General features: G+C 39.6%; 1 protein-coding gene across 2 annotated transcripts in view; it reads left to right on the top strand.

The window, feature by feature from the left end:
- Positions 1 to 20,256, top strand: part of trappc9 (trafficking protein particle complex subunit 9) — a 212,070-nt gene that overhangs the window by 113,755 nt on the left and 78,059 nt on the right. For both annotated transcript variants that reach the window (XM_008421345.3, XM_008421346.3), the window contains one exon: positions 2,651 to 2,761. In XM_008421345.3, the coding sequence (XP_008419567.1) occupies positions 2,651 to 2,761 (111 nt within the window). The remainder of the gene's footprint in view (positions 1 to 2,650; positions 2,762 to 20,256) is intronic.

A 20,256-nucleotide genomic window follows, 5' to 3' on the forward strand; every position in this document is an offset into this window, starting at 1 on the left:
TTCAATTTAAACTTGAGAGTTAAGCAACTGAATACTGAAAAATCTGTAGTTTCTTAAGTCCTGCATTGTGATGTGGAATGACCACTACCACTCCAATATAGCATGACTCTGGGTCTTTAAAGCAATCAGTGAACATTAACATTAATTTGAATATTATTCACAAAAATACTTTATGCACAATCTGTCACTCTGGCAGATCTTATTATTATTTTTGATTAAGTTGTGCAATTCCTCCCATCACAAGATAAATCTTCAGATAGGAGGAATGTCAAAGTAAGATCACGTTTCACAAAAGTCTATTGTATGTAATCATGCATATTCTTCTTTTATATCATCAATTCAACCAAAACTAAGTATTTCAGTGCTCCTAGCACACATGTAATATATTTTAATGGATAAAGATAGATTGTTTTCTCCAAACATACTTCTTTATGGTGAACAGAAATTAAAAAGGATTAGCTACAAAATGAATAAGAGTCAAAAGGCGGTGCTCAACAGTTGATTTGCATTTGCATGGCGCTCAGCCACTTCATTTAAATACGAAAACCTCTGCTATGCACAAGGAGAGAGGGGTGATAGGGGAACACAGACACACAGCGTTTTTGACCATTTTTGGCAGTGTTAGAGTCTGACTAAAACCTCTTGCCGAAAGCCATCAATCTCCATGCGCACGGCAGAACAAGGTGTTAATAACTGACGAAAATCCCATTTTTCGTCCTGTACGAGGTGTTGAGGGGATCGTTTTGGTGGCCTTAGGATCGCATCTCTGCTTTTTGCGGATGATGTGGTCCTGTTGGCTTCATCAGATCGTGATCTGCAGCTCTTGCTGGAGAGGTTCGCGGCCAAGTGTGAAGCGGCCAGGATGAGGTTCAGTGCCTCCAAATCCGAGGCCATGGTCTTGAGCCGAAAAAGGGTAGAGTGCCTTCTCCGGGTCGGGGGTCGTCCTACCTCAAGTGGATGAGTTTAAGTATCTGGGGATCTTGTTCACGAATGAGGGAAGAGGGGAGCGGGAGATCGACAGGCGGATTGGGGCAGCGTCTGCCGTGAAGCGGGCGCTGTACCGGTCCGTCGTGGTGAAGAGAGAGCTGAGTCAAAAAGCGAAGCTCTCGATTTACCGGTCGATCTACGTTCCCACCCTCATCTATGGTCATAAGCTTTGGGTTATGACCGAAAGAACGAGATCACGGATACAAGCGGCCAAAATGGGTTTCCTTCGCAGGGTGGCTGGGCTCTCCCTTAGAGATAAGGTGAGAAGCTCGGTCATCCGGGAGGGACTCAGAGTAGAGCCGCTGCTCCTCCACATCGAGAGGAGCCAGTTGAGGTGGCTCGGGCATCTGGTAAAGATGCCTCCTGGACGCCTCCCTGGTCAGGTGTTTCGGGCAAGTCCCACCGGGAGGAGGCCTCGGGGAAGACCTAGGACACGCTGGAGGGACTATGTTTCTCGGCTGGCCTGGGAACGCCTTCGGGTTCCCCTGGAGGAGCTGGAAGAAGTGACTGGGGAGAGGGAAGTCTGGGCCTCCCTTCTGAAGCTGCTGCCCCCGTGACCCGACACCGGATAAACGGCAGAAAATGGATGGATGGATTTTTCAGAATGAGCTGTTCCTCTTCGACCTGCCGACGCTTCAACTATTAAAATTTTTTCAACCTCCTAAACCGTCTCTTTTACTTCTTGTTACGGCCTGAATGCGCAACACAGTGTCTTAAAGGAACATGAGCATAGTCTACCTACACACAGCCAAAAAGAGGACAAAAACAACTTTCATTTTCATTTGTGTTTTAAACGCCCAAACTCCCAATACGAGCAAAAAATTATGTTGGTCATCATCAAAACATTCTGGTGTTGGTTACGTTTTTAGTTTGTCGCCCTAATGTTCATGACTTTTCTAAATGAAGTTGATAGAACTTTATCTCAAGATGACTTCAGTTTTCTCTCCTAAGTTCCAACATTTCTGAGGCGTCTCTTGTCTAATGTGAAGAACTGTTGTAGCACAAGCTGCTGTTTTTGCAACAATGAAAATCTTGCCATGCTGCACATTATTCACTCTTTATCTGGGTTTATGAATTTAGTGTATGTTCAAAAAGTTTCATAAGAAATCCCAGCCCAGATCATGAAATACTTTTTATCGTTCTTCATAAAACCCTAACCGTAGCCCTTTCCTGCTCCAGACATTATTCCTGTGAAGCAGCACTTAATTTTGTTACCTGGTTCTGTTTCCAGACACGCAGGCCTTTCATCCACCTACTTTGGGGGCTAAAATTAACTCTTTGAACACTCAACATGTTGATCTGAATCACAAATTGCTCCTCTTGTGATCTACATGAGAAAAGCAGGCACGGGATGATGCACAGATGACCTGCTCCACATAGGTCTTCAGATTTAATGAAAGCATGACCACCTTTGATGTTCTGACAAGCACTGAGAGTACTTTACACTCCATCTTCTCTTGATCTCACCGACCCGCTGTGTGCCATGCTGCTGTTTATTTTTAGCAAAGTAATTAGAACCAGACGCATAAACACAGTCCAAGGACAGGCCAGTCATGTTTTTTTTGTTGGCTGGGGGGGCGCAGCGGAGTCATGTAAAAGTTGTGTTGAATTCGATGCATCGTATCGGCTTTTTTGGCTGAAGTGTTCCTGTCTGTGCCCACAGCACCCGGCAGTGCCACCTTCTGCTCGACATCTTCAACCCGACGGAACACGAGCTCACAGTCAGCGCCAAGAACAGCGAGGACCTGGTGCTGCATCCCAGCGAGTGTCAGAGGTGAGCTACAAGTTTATGTGGAAACCTGCAAACATATTACTAAATGTTTCCAGAGGTCATCAAAGGTCAACCAGCCAGTGCACATCTGCAAAATCAAAACAAAATAGAACTTCAATCAATTGTGCTACATTTGTGCAGTAAAAATTTTCCTTTGTGCCGCTAACATTTTGTTACTTTCCTAAAATAATGGCTTAAGTCATTGTTTTTTTGGCATTAATTGGGCCACTATTTCATTAAGATGATGATCTTAAACATATTAATAATTGTTTCCTGAGGTCATCAAAGGTCAACCAGCCAGTCCACATTTACGAAATCAAAGGAAACATGTTGTCAATTAACTGTGCTAAATGTTTAGTTGCACAACTGGCACCAAGTTTATTTGATGTTGTAATTGTTGACTGGTTAACCCTTTGATGACTTCTGAAGGCTTCTGGAAACATGTATTAATATCTTTAAAGTTATAGGAGCACAAACCAAAATGGGGGTTGTCATTGGTGATAAATTGTTGTCAATAAGTCAAATTTGCTGTTTACAAAGATTTAATGTTTTGAAAATCAAACAGAATGTTTTCATACCAAGTAGGATAATTGTTCAATAGAAATAGAGAAACTGAATGGATTGGAAAATGTAAGTCAAAAAGATTGTAAAGATATGTACGCATCACCACCCCACCTCTCGCCCGGAACATTAGCTAGAGATGGGCACCAGCACCCCTGCCGACCCCACTAAGGGACAAGGTTGTAAGAAAATGGATGGATGGATGTACGCATCACCAGGAGGGACTAAATGAAACTTTTCTACACCAGAAAGTAAACAACGGAATCTATTTAAGGGATGCAAAAGTGGATTTTGCATGATATATCCTCTTTAAGAAAAGAATGGGAGGGGAAAACAAGTCACTTGAAATCGAATCTGGTATTAAAAATTCAGAAATGTTATTTTGAAGCCATATCAACCAACTGTAGAATCCAGTCCGACAGAGTTCAAAGTTCGGTGATGTGCTCCATAAATAATGTGATTTCAATGCGGATGCAGTAGACAACATGAATCTGAAAGTACCTGCATTGCTTCCATATTCGATAAGTCAGTCATGATAAAATCAAAGCACTGATCAACTCTCAGCTCTGTCCATTAACACCATACCAACTTTATTTATAAAGCACTTTAAAACAACCATGTACAGCTGATGCAAAGTGCTGTACATTAAAACGCAACATAACAATACAAATAAATAAATAAATGAATACAGACACTTACAGTTTATAAACAAACAAACATACAATTTAAAACTAGATCCCGCTGGAGTTGAAAGCCAAGTAAAATAGATGGGTTTTAATACGAGCTTTAAAAGTGGACAGTGAAGGGGCCTCTGACCTGCAAAGGCAAGTCGCTCCATAACTTAGGACCCATGACAGAGGAAGCCCTGTCCCCTCTGAGCTTCCTTCTGGATCTCGGTACCTCCAGGAGCAGCTGATCTGCTGACCTGAGAGACCGATAGGATATGTAGGGATGAAGAAACACAAACATTAGCTCAGAGTTAGTTGTCCAGCTGCAGCTTCTAAATATCAAACTGCAGCTGCTCAGATATCAAATGTTAAATGACTTCGATCGGGTTGTTTGCTGGAAAACACAATGACATTTAAAAGTTTAAAATGGGACCGCAGCATTTTCTCCTTAAAACTAGCAACTCCCTGGACCAGCCACTTTATTAGGTACACCTGTTTGATTGCAAGGCAACAAAAAGTAACATTTGTAGGCCCACAGTCCCTCTAGAGCAGTGTTTCTCAACCTTTTTTGGGCCAGCACCCCCCCTATCCTTTATCCAGGTCCCTCACTGGCCCCCACCAAAGAATTTGTAGGCTACTTTGCACACTGACTGCTATTTTATTATTAATATTACTATCACTATTGTAGATGTTTTGATTTTTATGCTTGTTTCTGTATTTATTATCAAAAATAATTTCCCAGAGAACAAAAAAGTCATGGGAATGCAATGATCATTCAAGTTAAAATTGGTAGGCCTAACAGCAGCCAATCAGTGGAAAAAATATTCTTGTTCTGTGCCATTTTCTAGTTGGTAGATATTCCACAAAATGACCAGATAAAAGATGTACAACATGCCAGTTTAAACTTTGAACTATTTGCAAAACGACTGAGCTCTGCAACATTAAAACATGGATAGAACTGTAACTACATTAATCATAACTCTTCTTCTCTTCAGTGTTTCTGTGAGTTTCTGGTGGTGCTGCTCTGTGCTGCCTTCAGGAGAATGGGACATCAGAGTATCATCCATAAAACTTCACCCACATGGCAATTATTGTGCAAACCAGAGCTTTCAGGAGGGGCATCACTTATTATTTATTGAAGTTCACTATCAGTAATCTTCACTCATCACCTGCTGCGTTTCATACCGGACCACTTACAACGCCGGTGTTAACGCTATAAAATGAACGCTCTACCGAGGTAACACCCATGGAGGGATTTATTTATTTAAATGGGTTCATTTTTCAGAGGGATACAAAGTGAGGGTTTTGTGATTTTAGTAATTACATGTTTATAAGAGCGATTTTCTGTTGTCCTTCTGTGGAAGCGGGCAGCCTTCAAACGGAAATAAAACATTTTTTAATATAAGTTGCTGCTTAACATGATCACAGAACTGCCAAAACGTACAAAAATACCAGACAAAGTGAATCACAGCAGCATCATCAGCTGGTGTAATGCTGAACTGATGCGGTGAAGCTACCACAGTATGAGGACCGCGGAGCTGCGTCAAAAGCTAACAAACACTGAAGAGAAGAAGAGCTGCCATCGATACAGTTGCAGCCAAGCATGATTTAATGTTACACAATACAGTTTTAGCAAGTTGCTCAAAGTCTAAACTGGTAATGTTGTGCATATGAGATGTAAAGTTTAACTTCAACCAAACGCCCCCCCCCAAAGGAATCCCAGCACCCCCATTTTGCAAAAATTGCCACCAGCGCCCCCTTCTGTCCTCTGAACGCCCCCCGGGAGGTGGTACCGCCCACGTTGAGAACCGCTACTCTAGAGTTTAGAAAACTTGGGATAGTTACTTCAAAGTCTGCGGTTTGACTTTTTCCGCTCGTCATTACTTGGCTGAAAAGTCTTGTTACTTCCCAAATTAAACTTCCACACAGATGATTGCTTTTTGACTGCCAGTATTTCTGAGAACATTCCTGGAATCCATTTAGACTGGTTACACTTGTGGACTGCCCTCATGTTGTCCATCTATTCCGCCCTCTTCACTTTCAATACCTTCATTCCAGAAGTAGTTGGTCTCTTTCTCAGAACTGGTCGGTACATCCTAAGTGTTATGTTTTAGTGACGATTGATTGAAGATGTAATAGAATGTCTTCCGGCTGTCAGGCAGAGTTAATATTGGTTCAAGAACCTCCTTATTGCAGACCTTTAACTGTCATGCCGCTTTTTTCCAGTAAAGACTGAATTCAAGTGTGTTGTTTTTTTTTCTTTTCTGGCAGTTCTCTCTAAAATCTCGCTTTTTGATATAAAAATTTATTTGATAACAATACATTTTTCAACTTTACCAGAAACAGAACAGCACCACCTACCCTTTTTCACTCAGTATCATTTATGTCAAGCTATTTTATACAGTTTGAAGTCCCTTTGTTTTTGAAAACCTTCATTAAATATTATCCATTGGTTTTGATTCAGTTTATTTCATTTTTTTAAATATAAATTGTGTGGAGATTAGGGATGCACAATAGTGGATTTTTGGTCAATGTCCAGAAACTAATTTGGCTGATAACCAATACCAATACCGATATTGTTTTCCTACTTACTGAAACAATATGACTTTGTCTACTGTGGAGTTAAAATACTGCATTATTTTTGTCAGTATAGCCTGCTACCAAATGCTAATGCTATGCTAAAAAGGAGGCTGAAAATTATGTAACACTTTCAAATTGCATTAAGTTTAACATCAAATTTATTCATGACATCTGTTCTCTAAGACAATGACAACACTCAAACAGTGCAAATTTGACATTGTGCTTTGCTGTAGGCATCACTGTCACTGGTTTGCCTTTTATATCGGTGAATTACTTTGACAGAATGGGCGATGTCCGATATTAAACTATACGGTTAATAACGGCCGATACTATCATACATCCCTAGTGGAGATAGAATCATAGCTACATTGCCTTACTAAATTAATGACATTTTGTCACATTACAGCCACAAATTTTAAAATACATACATAAACATAAAAACATTTGTCTACATGACAACTTGTTTCCATCAAGGTTTTGTATGTAAATTTTGAAGCATCACATTAGAAATCGCTGATTAAAATGGCAAAATTTGAAAAAGCGGATTCGATTTTGCAAAAACGTTTCTTGCGCTAGCTTGAGGTGGTTTTTGGCAAAGCAGCAAGCTTTCCCTATCCAGTGGTGGTTTTGTGCACGAAACCTGAAAAGCATTTCCAAACCTCCAGCATGGTGGGGAGGGCTGTCAGCTACAGGTTGGCTGGAGAAAGGCGCTCCAGGCTGGAATGCGAGCAGAGCAGCCAGTGGTCACGTTAACCGAATATTTTCATCTTTGGCTGTTTTTGGGGGGGGTTTAACTGTAATAGGAAAAGCTGAAGACCATCAGTCATTTTGACAGACTGCATTTCACAGATTTGACTACTTGCTGCAGACCGCACAGACATTTTCAACTTTACACACAGAATACATCGCTTAGGTAACCAAATCCATCAATAATAATAAAAAATTTCCCATTTGAGTATCATCTCTGACCTGAACTCTGTACTACATGCGTCTCGCTCTCTGGAGCTGACAGCGCGTTGAAGAGTTATGGACTGTTTGATAATGGACAGCAGTCTTTGGAGCAAATCCTCTCTCACTCAGAGAGTCTTGCTGACTTCTAATCGCTTCAGTTTGAGAGAAGTTCCCTCATTTCAGACTCCAGAGTTTGGATTCAGCCTCAGTATGAACCCTGAGACATTTTCATTACACACAAACGGTTTCACAGTTTACGTCCATTTTTATAATTTAAGTGTTTAATTTCATTGTAGATTTTGTCACTGCAGAGAAAAAGTTACATATGCTTGATGTGTGATATGCTTGATGTGTGATGAGGCGTTGTGGATTATCTGCTATTAAAATGTGATTATTTTAATTTTAAAGGGGCAGTGTTATATAAAATCAACTTTTTTGAACTTTACATTATGGTATTAAGTTATTCCCTCATCAACAACATACCTGAAGTTTTGCCTTCATGCTTGGGTGAGAAATCCTTTGATCTCCATGGCAACCATTCAGTTTTGCCAAACGCCAGTTTGGACCTAGCTCCTCCTAAGAACTTCTGCCTCACACATCACCCCTTTCTCAACTTCTCCACTCAGCTCCTTCAGACTAGCCAGCAGAAATTAGCAAACACCTGGTGGAACTGAGCATCTGCTGAGCTCATTATAGGAGCTACTGCTCAGAGCAATGCTGGTAAAAACGTTGTTAAAGGGTTAAAAGAGGAGCCATGTTGTGATGACTTCCTGAAGACAGAGTTTCAGAAAGAGCAGGAGTTTTTAAAAAGACAAAGGCCCAATTCCAAGGCGTTAAATTTAAAAGTAATTTTGTTTAGGTCCTATTTGATATATATGGCATTTTTTTACAACAACTGAAGGTGACAGTTATTTTATTTTGCTATAAAATGGCACTATGTGGCTGGAAAATACATAATACTGCCCATTTAACAAATGACGGGTAAAAATAGATAATGACGTTTCTGGGTTTTGTTTTATTGTGACAAAGGAAAACCCCACCACCTCCTCTGGACAGGACGCTCTCATCTACTGAGAGATGATATTCTCATCTCTCAGTAGATGACACTACTTAGATGTTTGTGTCTTCTAAGTTTCTGTCTTAGATGTTATGCTGCAGAAGGCTGAGTTCAGAAACGGCTCCCTTAAATTCCACCTGACTTAAACAATCTGACATGGTCAAAGTTTGTCTCTCAGTAAATCGGGCCTTTAAAGAGACAGACTCACAAAACACTTGAATTTAGGAACGCAAGTGATTGACAAAATGAATACGATCCTGTGAACGTCATTGTGGTTCCATTCGACTCTGATGCCAGGTTGTAAAAGCTCCAACAGCATTTTGCCGCTCCTTGTTAAAAAGTGTTCGCTTCCTGTAAAACAACTTCATTAGCTTGTTTTTCACTCTTATTGGAGCTTTTCTGGGAGGGCAACAATGCGGATGGATGCTTGTCTGGAAATATTCTAATCTTTGAATTATTAGTAGTTAATCAGCTATTAGCCCCTCCTATTTCATTTGCCAGGGACATGCCTGCATCATCTCAGTCTTTTATTGTTTCTGTAATCCCTCCTACCCTTCCCTCTCGCTCAGCTTATCATCGCACTGGAAATGGCAAATTATGATTCCAGTCAGCACTGTCTCTGCGATGGATCGTTGGCCACGAGCGGAGGTGCACCGGTGGTGACTCACAGGCGTTTCTCCACAGGGGCGGGCGGGTATTATTTGAGGGGAATTAGGGGGTGGAAAGGCATCTTTTCAGACGGAGCCAAGCAGCTCATCACTCAGCTCTCCTAAAATAACCTTTTTCTGAACAGAAATTAGTTGCTGAGATCAACAAGCTTGCCAGCGATTTATTACAGTAATCGTCTAAAACGGGTCCAGTTAATAAGTCTCTTGAACAGATTGTATTCAGAACTGTTCTTTATTTCATTCTGCGCAGCAGTTATGAGTTTATTAGGCACCGCCTACCAACCTGTAATTTTGCTGCAAGTAATTTAAAAGCTTGTCGGTACATATAAATTCCCATAAGCTGCAAGTGCCAAATTATGATGCCCTGAAAATGTAACCGACAGAAAATAGGGAAGACGTAATACTGATGGACAAATTGCCTGCATCCAACGAGTTATTTGATTTATTTAGTTTCCCTTTGTGATCAATAAAGTAGTTTTGGATTTGAATTTGAATTTGGTATGATCCATCCAAAAATGATTGTCTGCTGTATTAATTTTTCCAAGAATTGTTCTGATTACAAAATTATTTGATATACTCAGTGATGGAATTCATTGCAGGGTCTGTATTTAATTATTCGCACCATATATCGACAAAATAAGGAACAAAAGAACTTTCTGCTGCTAAATTATTGACTTAAAACATAGCTCAACAATAAAGATATTTATAGTTTTTATTTAGGTTATTCAACCATCAGATTGGAGTAAACTGTTATTCTATTTGTCCTGCTTTCCATTGTTTCAGGAAGCCCTGGTGGTTCATGGAACGTCTTTAGAAATATGGACTGTGGACGCTTACGTTAGCGTTGGAGACATCATGGTTAGCCCTGTAATTTTAGGCTTGAATAACTTCACTGATAGGCTAAGCTAGTTGTGCTAATAATGTAGCATAACTTGAACACAATTGTCATTCCAGCGTCCAATCAGATTGTTTTTGAAGCAAAAACGAATCGCCAGTGGGCAAAGAGAAGCAGTTTGTTGTCCATCTTCGTTGTTGCGGATGTCACCTGTGCGTCAGGCTTACAAGCCTACCAGAAACACGGGAAACATAGGTTCTGCTTGGAACTGTTTTATGTTAAAAAAATAAAAAAATTGTTGACACGTTAGTGCTGTTCTATGTGGTTAATTAATCCAAACACTTTTTAAAGACCTAGCTGTATTCCGAGGAGGTGTGGGGTAGCATCATTACAATTATGCTTTTAATTGTTTTTAAAATATGAATTATTAATACAGACATCATTAACATTAATTTTTAAAGTTATTATTAACTATAACGTGCTTTTTTTATTTTAAATCAACCTGCAATCTTTTTTTTGTAAATATTGGTCCTATAGATTACCAACATGAAAAATGCACTTATAATAAACACATAACAGAGGGAAGTAACAGGTGGTATTACAAAGTATGTGCATAAAATACATGGAGTGAATATTATATAAATGTATCCATCAAACTGGTTGCATAATATCATGAAATACACTTTCTAGGTGCATCGAGGCAAATCCATCAGGATTTGTTTTCCCGATGGATTCATTTAATACAGTGTTGAGTTGGTGAGACATTGGTGATGTTTTTAAAGCTCCAGCTAAGAACAGGTAATCTCAAGTCTTTATTTTGTGGCTTCAGTGTGACTCAATTCTACGTCTTAAACTCCTTTCACTATCTCTGATGATAAATGATTTTCTGATATTATGAATTATTGGATTTTACCATCCTGGATTCACTTCTCATTGATTGGATGTTAAAGTGTTGGAAATTCTCCATCTAACCTTCTTCAGTATGTAAATTTAGATTTTCTTCTCAGTATTTATTACAAAATGAACCAAACCAGGTAGTTAGTAGATGTCTGCCAAAGACAATCACAGTTATACTGTTTTTAAATTTCTTTTAACACTTTTTCCAGTGGGGTTTCAGAACAGATTTTGATTCTAAGGTCTCCCGCTGGGTTTCCATTTACCACCCACTGTTCCCCCTGTGAAACACATTGAACTACTTTACTCAAGTACCATCGAAAGCTGAAGTAAATATGAGCGCAGCATATGTTATGCACCTCTGTCCTGGTTCTTTTAGATTTGTGATCAAAAGTAAGTAACATCATTTATGAAAACTGATCTAGTCATACGTTTTGTTGTCAGCTGGACAGGTCGTTTTTCTGCTTTTAAAAATCATTTTTAAGAGATATTTGGCTTAATTTAGGTCATGTATTTAAGCTAAAACACAACAAAAAGTGACCAGAGAACATTTTACATTAAAACCAACAGGTCCAATTAATTTAGGTCACAACAATCATGTTCCTATCCAATCCAGGAGCTTAGAGAACAGGTTAGTTAGTCCAGTTATAACACAACTCCAATTCATCTCTGTTGTCTAGATACAATATCTTGAAGTGCTTTGCGTTTTAGCACATCGCTGCCTGTGAACTTCATGCTCTGCTCTTGTGACCTTTGCTAAAGCAAAGCAAAGTCCCCAAAATTAAGTCGGTACTTGCAGTACTACATTTTGTTTTGTATACATTACTGATGTTCTTCTTGGCCAGGTCTCGATAGAAAACTGATTTTATCATAAGCAAAGGGATTCCTGGTAAGGTGAAGGTTAAATAAGAAAAAATACATAAAATCAGATTCCAAGAACCACGTCGCTAGTAAAACATTGTCTCAAATGCCAGATTGAATCTAATCTTCACTTTCAATTAGTGTTTTCTCCTTCACAAGCACACGAGGAAGGTGGAAAAGAAGAACCATTTTTGCATGTTTGTATATGTTGGGATCATATATCATTCCCTTGTTTTCTCTTAGTTGGGTTCTGGTCTGAACCTCAGGATTATAATAATCATGTTAATGTTAGAAGTCAAGACATGTTTGAAAAGGACAACAAAAAGGCAAAAGAAACAGGTCAAGATGGCTCTGAATGCAGTCAAGATTGAAGAATGACGATGACGATACATACAGTACCTGAGAAAATGTATTCTCAGGTACTGTATGTATAAGCTGTAAGGCCTGTAAAGGCCTTACAGCTTATACCCATCTTTTTTAGTCGTCACATATCCATTGTGTCCTTCTCTTTTAGTTTTGAATTTTTTCCAAATACTTCATAACTCTGGGGCAGAAGGTGTTTCCACCTTAAACTGTTTTCCTCGCCCACACTTCTAGCACAGGAAATTAAGATAATTCACTATTTATTTTCTTTGGTACCAAAAACTGACCACATAATATTACATATTCCTGTTAGACAGGGCTCAGTTTCCCAGATAGCTGTCATTTTTAAGTTGCATATTGTTAAATATTCTGTCATTATCCATAGTATGATGATGCATTTTACTTTATAGAGGCTTTTTGTGTCAAAAGTGTGTTTTAAAATGACTTTTCTGCTTTGAAAAACAACTGAGTCGGTTTGTAATTTTTTTGCAAAATGTCCAGTTTTGTTTTTTTTTTTTGCTGTAAAACTCCATGACATTTTGTTCTTTAGCTCAGTGGTAGAGTGATCCTCAACCAAATATCATTTGGATTGCTGAGCCCCACATTGCCTTCAGTGTTAACCTTTGTTACTCTGTGTGTGTGATGGAGATAGAAGAGCTCTGTGGGCACATTTTGTGCCAAAGCACTGAGAAATTTTCTTTTCCTCCCCCTCAAGTGGCTGAGAAATTATTTTAGTCCATGTCCTGTTTGATTTTCACTGTAGTCCGAGGTGCAGAGTTGGTGAGGCAGATGAAGTCTGTTAAAGTTTGAAACTCTCAGTGGAGTTTTGGGACCGAGATGTCAAAACCAGAATTTGAGCGAAATTAAAATGGCTGAGAAAAAAAAAGGAAATGGCAAATGGACTGAACTTACAGTATATAGCGCCTTTCCAGTCATTTTGACCACTCACAGCGCTTCACACTAGAGCAGGGGTGGGCAACTCCAGGCCTCGAGGGTCGGTCTCCTGCAACCTTTAGATGTGTCTCAACTTCAACACACCTGAGTCAAATAATGAGGTCGTTAGCAGGACTCTGGAGAACCTGACTGCACGTAGGAGGTGATTCAGCTGTTGGATCCAGGTGTGTTCTACCAGGGAGACATCTAAGAGTTGCAGGACATCGGCCCTCGAGGACCAGGATTGCCCACTCCTGCACAAGAGTCACATTCACCCATTCGCACTCACAAACACTCACACATTTATACACCGATACGCAGATCGGTAGGCAATTTGGGGTTAAGTGCCTTGCCCAGGGGCACATCGACGTGGCAGGAGGAAGCTGTAATCGAACCTACAACCTTCCGATCGCAAGACGACTACTCTACACACACACAGCCACAGTCGCCCCTAAAAAAATCAAACAACAATAAAAAAAACACTTTAAAAGTTACATACTGCAGCTTTGAAACAACTGCATTGCTTTGTGTTAGTTCCAACATAAAAACACCAATAAAACACACCGACTCTGATACCTGCGTCTGTAATGTGACAAACTGTTAAACTTTCGAGGAACATGGAAACTTCCTCAAAGTTCTGTTTGCGACGGTTTCTATTATCCAGCCCACACATCCAGTATCGGCATCCACAGTCCAGTTACAGCAGAATGCAGTGCCACCGACTCTGATGCCCACTCAGCGCCGGCACCCCTGGTTCCGACTGCACTCAAATCTCGGAGCGCACCCGAACTAACGCTACTGTCTCTTTAAACGCCCCCCTGTCGACATCAAGCCGTCCTGTCATTTCCTATTTTCTTCTTCTTCTTCTGTGATGAATGATATGTCAAGTGTGAGATGTTATTTTTTTGAAGTCTTCATCCAGGACTAGTGAAACCAACGTTTCAATCTGACAGATGCAGAAATGACTCTGTCAGTCATTCGCTTTTTCTGCCTGCGACAAATATTTTTTAATTGTCTTTGCTGAGTTTTTTTTTTTTTTTCTTGCGCTACACCAACAGAATGTAAAATGAAAAGCTTTCATGTGTGGAGAAGGGTAAAATATTTCTCTTTAGTCCGCTCAACCCAGAAAGCTGTTTTAATCTGCCTCTGCATTTACATGATTTGGAGCATTTGGTGAATACCTCCGTCTCTCACTGGTTGTCCTCCAGAAGTAAGTTTAGTTTGTTGAGTTTTTGTAGTGTTGCTGTAAAAGCAGCTTGCAGGTGAGTGAGTGAAGGAGCTCCTCTTTCATCTCCTCCTATTTTTACAAGGTCCTTATCCTCCTCATGATGGCCTTTAATGGCACCTGACAGCGCAAATGACCACTTTGATGTTCAGGAGAGCGACAGTGTTCCTAAAGACCACTGCGACACGACCACAGTGTCCGAGCTGCTTTCTTCCATCTTTCCTTTGAACAGAGCAGGACACAGTAGACAATGCTTGCCTGTTTTTTTGGGGGGGGGTTTCCCCCTCTTGCAGCAATACCCTGCAAAATATTAGATTAAATGTAATATGTTTTGTCATTGAAGTATTTTTACTATCTTAAATGTCATATCTTAAATGTTATTTGTACAACTTTTCCCTTACTTGTAGCTTATAGATATATTTATTTTCAAGACCAAATTAGAGAAAAAAGGAAAGAAAAAAAACAACAAAGAAAAGGCAACTGAACCTGAAGCCAAATGAGTGATAATGCTGCACATGTACTTTGGATAAGGTGTTTTTTCAGCCGTGTCCAAATGTGTATATTTCACAAAACTGCAACGGAAACACTTTCTTCACAACACACTAGTCACATGATCAACAACCGGATGCTACCACTGACAGAAAAAACAAAGAAGACGACAGGAAGTGGTAGGAGGATGATGGCATTGCCTGTTTTTTAATGACATCATGTGAACAAATTTATTCACGTGTGAATTTAGTCGTCTTTCTTGTGCAATAGAAACACTGCAGTTGCGAAATTGTGTTTTTTCCACATTAGTGGAAAATTGTCAAAGTTTTGTGCACATTTGTAATGGAAACGCAGCTATTGAGTGGACGAGGCTGAAAATCTCGCTTTTCTAAAACATAATAAGTCCTTGTTGTACTTGTAAGGGTTTCTCTGTCTACAGCAACACAGTAGTTAAACTGTTATTGTAAACCATTTGTTTCTCTGTTTTAGTTACATAACTCCAAGGCTTTTCTTCATGTCAAAAATATTTTTTGAAATTAATATACCTGCTTCAAAAAATCAATGAGTTTGTGCACGTTTCATAAATTTTAGGCTTTGAAAAATAATGACTTATCCTTGATCTGTTATTTGTGTATCGCTGTGATTTGATCTGCTTGAAAGTTTTCTTTTATGCCCATTTTAAGAGAAACAACTATATAAAAAAGGAAAATTGTTCATAAAGTCTGACTTCTCTAACTATTGTTGGTTATTTTGTTCTCAACAATACTTTTTTCCTTGACTGGTTAATGATGCTAACTGATAAACATAAAAAAGCGGTCATTCTTCATGTTGTTGTCTGTCTTCACACTTAAAGTGACTGATTTAACAGGCGGAACAGCTGGTTGTGCTTCCCTTGTGATTTAAAGTCTTATTTGTGGTAATCTTTGCTATTTCAGCAGATTAAAGAAGCTTAAAAACTCGGTTTGCATAAAAAGACAAAGTTTGATCACATTTTCCTTCAGCCTCTTTGTGTAACCTGCCAACGAACAAATTGAAGCTGCTGGGAAGCAGCTGCTCATGCGGAACAGATGTTCCAGAGATAAATGAGGGGACAAGTGGCATCATGACTTTAATAAACTGACAGTTATAAGACACAGTTGTTTTTAAGAACAGTACTAACAGCAACAGTCACTTTTTGATAAAAAAAAATAAATCATATTTCTAGATGGGAAAATAATATATTGGAAGGTGGAAGGCGACCCTTCAGACATGACATTTGTTGTGTTTCCATTACAAATCAAAACTTTGACAATATTCCCATACTGTCGAATAAATATGACTTTGCGGAGTTTCCGTTTAAACAAGAAGCACAATTAAAATCACATATGAATAAGTTTGTTCACTCAATAAGTCATTAAAAACACACGCCGCCTTATATAAACATATTTTTACATATTGCCTGCCACTGTAACATTCAGCATGTCTCATTGACAAATTAATGTCCAATCTTCTTGAGAGGAGTGAGAAAAATGTGGATTTATTGCAGCTGATGTCGTCTTTGCAGTATTTTCCTTTTAAACGGCCATCATATCATTTCTCCATCATGGAGCAGTCATCAGCTGTGTAACAACTGAACTTACAGAAATAAGGAGGTTTCAGTCTCTGACTTTCTCTGTGTAGTTATCTGAAATGCCAGAGTTCAGCCTTTTTTCCAAGGGTGACTTTATGCGCAAAGGGACTCATTAGGCGGCCGCTCCTGATGGTCTCTATCTATCCATCAGGACATTTCCCAGTGAGCAGAAACAACTGCAGCCAGGTGCGCTTGTATTTTTTTATTTATTTATTTATTTTTTTTGGCACAGCACGACTCAGGAAAGCAGCTCTACTACAGGCTGTCGCACTCATTAAAAAGGCCACCCTACAACAACACAGGAGCTCCTCCAGAACCGCGGCGAACTCTCCCTCCTCCTCTCTTGTGCTGCCAGTGCAAACATTTCACATGGAAACTAGAAACATTATTCACAACGACAATGACTCGCATAACTGATCCTTCTGACTTTGAACTAAAAAAAACCCGATGAAGTTTGTCCACCGGCCTGCAAATGGAGAGTTTGCAGGCCGGTGGACCCAGGAAGACTTGATAGAGGAACAAGCATGTGGTTTCTTACAATAGTGAGGGAACGGTACAGGACTACACTTTTTATCTTCATTTCCAAAAACAAATACCTGCACAAATCTGACCGCAGAGACTGGGCTTGAGGTGAGCAGGTATATATGGTTTCAAGAAAGGCACAGTCCACTGAATGACATGGACAGGATTACTGTACTTGGTCAAATATTTAAAACAAAAACGTAGAACATTATTAAAATGCTATAATGGAATGCTGAAAGCTCTAGTTCATTTTATAGGAGTCAGAAATTTGGTTTCAGTGTTTTCAAGATCAAAGCATGGAGAAATAAAAGGTAACACTTTATTTGAAGTGGGGGGTGAATAAGACTGAAATCGTTACTGATATAAATTTGTTCTAAAAGTATTATTGATTGCACTTTAAAAATAAGGTAACTTTATGTTATTAAAGATAAAGTTTAAACAGTAATGATTTCTTGGTTAATGTCAAGTTGCCATAACAAAGACATTTTGAATAATGTCAGCTTTGTATTAAAAGTGTCATAATTTACCGAATGACACTTTATGTCATAAATATTCATGAAGGCTTATTCATGTTCATGAGAGGTGTTATGTCATGTTTATGACAGTGTCATGACAGTCTTATTCACCCCCCTTCAAATAAAGAGTTACCGCATAAAATACAGGCTTTGGAAAAAGGAAATCTTTACTTTTACTGACTATACTGCCTACTCCATTGTTTAAATAGAACAGAAGACACAGAAGCTGCTGATGCTTCTTGACAAGTCTCCATCCTGGAAAGCTGACACCCAGGAATGTCAGAACCTGACTCACGAATCATATTGTAGAGAAATCCTCGAAGCATTCCAGGTGATTGTGATGTTTAGTGGCTCATTATTTAGTATTGTTTCGTCGTCTTACTCTGATCAGAATCTGTAGGAAAATCTATTTAGCTGGTTTATTAGGGAAGACACGCCCAGCTTCTGATGACTGTCCCACCCTGATTATATCTCTGAATTAATCAGACTGAGTAATTGGCTAAGATTCACAGACCACGCCCCTTTTTGAACGGTCATTCTCCATCTGGCTCTTGACTCTGAGCCAGGTATTATTCAGTGACTCGAATGGAGGCCCAGCAATGTTGTTTTTACTAATTTTGGGCTTAAGGCACCTTCACAAACCTCCAATAAGACTGTAAACCACACACCAAGAGAGTTTTACCACCACTGAAGAACCTAAGATTATGGTGGCTCAAATAAAATCCACAACTTTTCAAAAAAGTGTTAGTTAGTAATGTTACAGCTTATTTTAACAGTGCAGAATATTGAAATCAGTCATTTTAACCTAACATGTCTTTCCATTCTAAGTGGAGACTTTTGGACACAGAATGACTTTCATATGTCAGTCAGATCAAATCTTCTGGAAAATGACATTTCTTGTGCTGAAGTCAGGCTGTGACAGCCTGCCTCTCCTCTCTTCCTCTCGCTGGGTCGATTAGCTTTATGCTCTTTGTAGTCTTGGGACTTTGATTCACAGATCAGTGTCAAAAATCACAACTCATGTAACTGGAACTCTTTCCATGTACTGTACAATCCTTAGCATGTCAGCTGAGGAATTATCGGTTGAATTCCAATCATAATAATTCCAGTTTGATGTAACAGGTAAAAGAAAACAGATTATGTATTATTTCAATTATTTTGCAGTCACAATCATAGTAGCTCACTTTTGTAAGGCTTTTACTCAAATATACAAAGTACTTATACTGGTTATTATTTAAAGAAACCAACATTTTATGCATGGAAATATGGAATATTCTCATGTATTTTTGACAGGGTGGAAGATTCATTTCTGATGCTGTTAAATAAATATTTGTGTCTTAAAATAAATAGAAATCTGAATAACAAGTGAACCAATAAAGGTGAACATCAGCAGAGCTTTAGCTTCCAATTTTCTTCTTACAATGGATTTTTTTTTTTTTTTTTACTTGCCTTTTCTTTTCTCTTGCGTATAAAATTCACTATAGGAAATAATTTATTGATGCCTACACTCTCCTTACAATCATCATCAGCAGTTTTCTCTGAATTCCCATGTGGTGCTCCCTCTTGTCTCCTTCCCCCCAAAACCACACACACTCACACACACACACGCCCCTCTCTGAGTCATCACCACAGCTGTGTTCCTCAGGGCTTAAATGAGTCTTATATGGGAATGTAAGGTTTTTGTCAGGGGTGGGATTACATATGACATATGACCCCCACCCAGCACCATCCACAGTCTCCATCACCATGCTGGTCGACCCGAGACAATCAGTCGTTCGGCTCTGCTGAATCAAATATTCACAAGGACACACATACGCCTCATTTTCAAACAAAGCTTGTTGCCATGGTGACTCCCCCCTCCTCCCACCTCTCCACACCCCCTCGTAGTACTTTTTTTTTTTTTTCATGCCAGCAAAGCACGTTATAACCAGCAGTAAGACATCCCATCGTCGGCTCTCAGCGTTGTGGGGATGTTATGTAATTGTAGCAACTGGAAGCGTCTCAGCCTGTCAAGCAAAATGAAAGCTAAAAACTGTAGCTGGATGCTGAGGTGTACATTACATCTGTTGCTGCTGAACCCCCTCACACACACACACACACGCACACGCACACACACACACACACACACACACACACACACACACACACACACACACACACACACACACACACACACACACACACACACACACCTCTCCTCCACCCCCAGTTAAACTTCCCTTATCTTCCACTTTCTCCTCCTCTCTGCTTCTTCTTGTAGGAAGGATTTGTCCTTCCTCTTCTCACGTTTTGTCTAGAAATAATACGATCCCTAGGGGGCGTCTCAGCCCCGTCTCCTCACTATGGAGGGGTTAGTTAAGGTCTCAAAGTAAGAGAACTGAAATCCATTTTCTCCTGCTCTGATGGATTTAAAGCAAAACCTCACTGTTTAGTTGCAATCTCACTCTTTCGATTCTTCTTATTGATATTGGCTGCTGAATTTGCGACAAACAGGAGGCTAAATTCCAGATTTAAGCAAATGTGAGATAAAAATAGCTCACCATGACAATCCCTGGTAATAATGTAGAACTTTTTTTCTTTTGTTTTTTGGTGTTGTTTCATAATCACCCAAAAGGCTCCACTCTTACAGAAGCTCAACATTACCAAAGCCAACATTAACGGACGGCAGCGTTTTCGCCGCTGCTGCAGCTGGAGCTGCAGCAAACAAAGGGTTACTGCTGCGAGTCAGCCGCAGTCTAAAAATAGCCACCTCCTCTCGCCTGGCTCT

Source organism: Poecilia reticulata, chromosome 11 (assembly GCF_904066995.2).
Source record: "Poecilia reticulata chromosome 11, P_reticulata-male-v2, whole genome shotgun sequence".
NCBI lineage: Eukaryota > Metazoa > Chordata > Actinopteri > Cyprinodontiformes > Poeciliidae > Poecilia > Poecilia reticulata.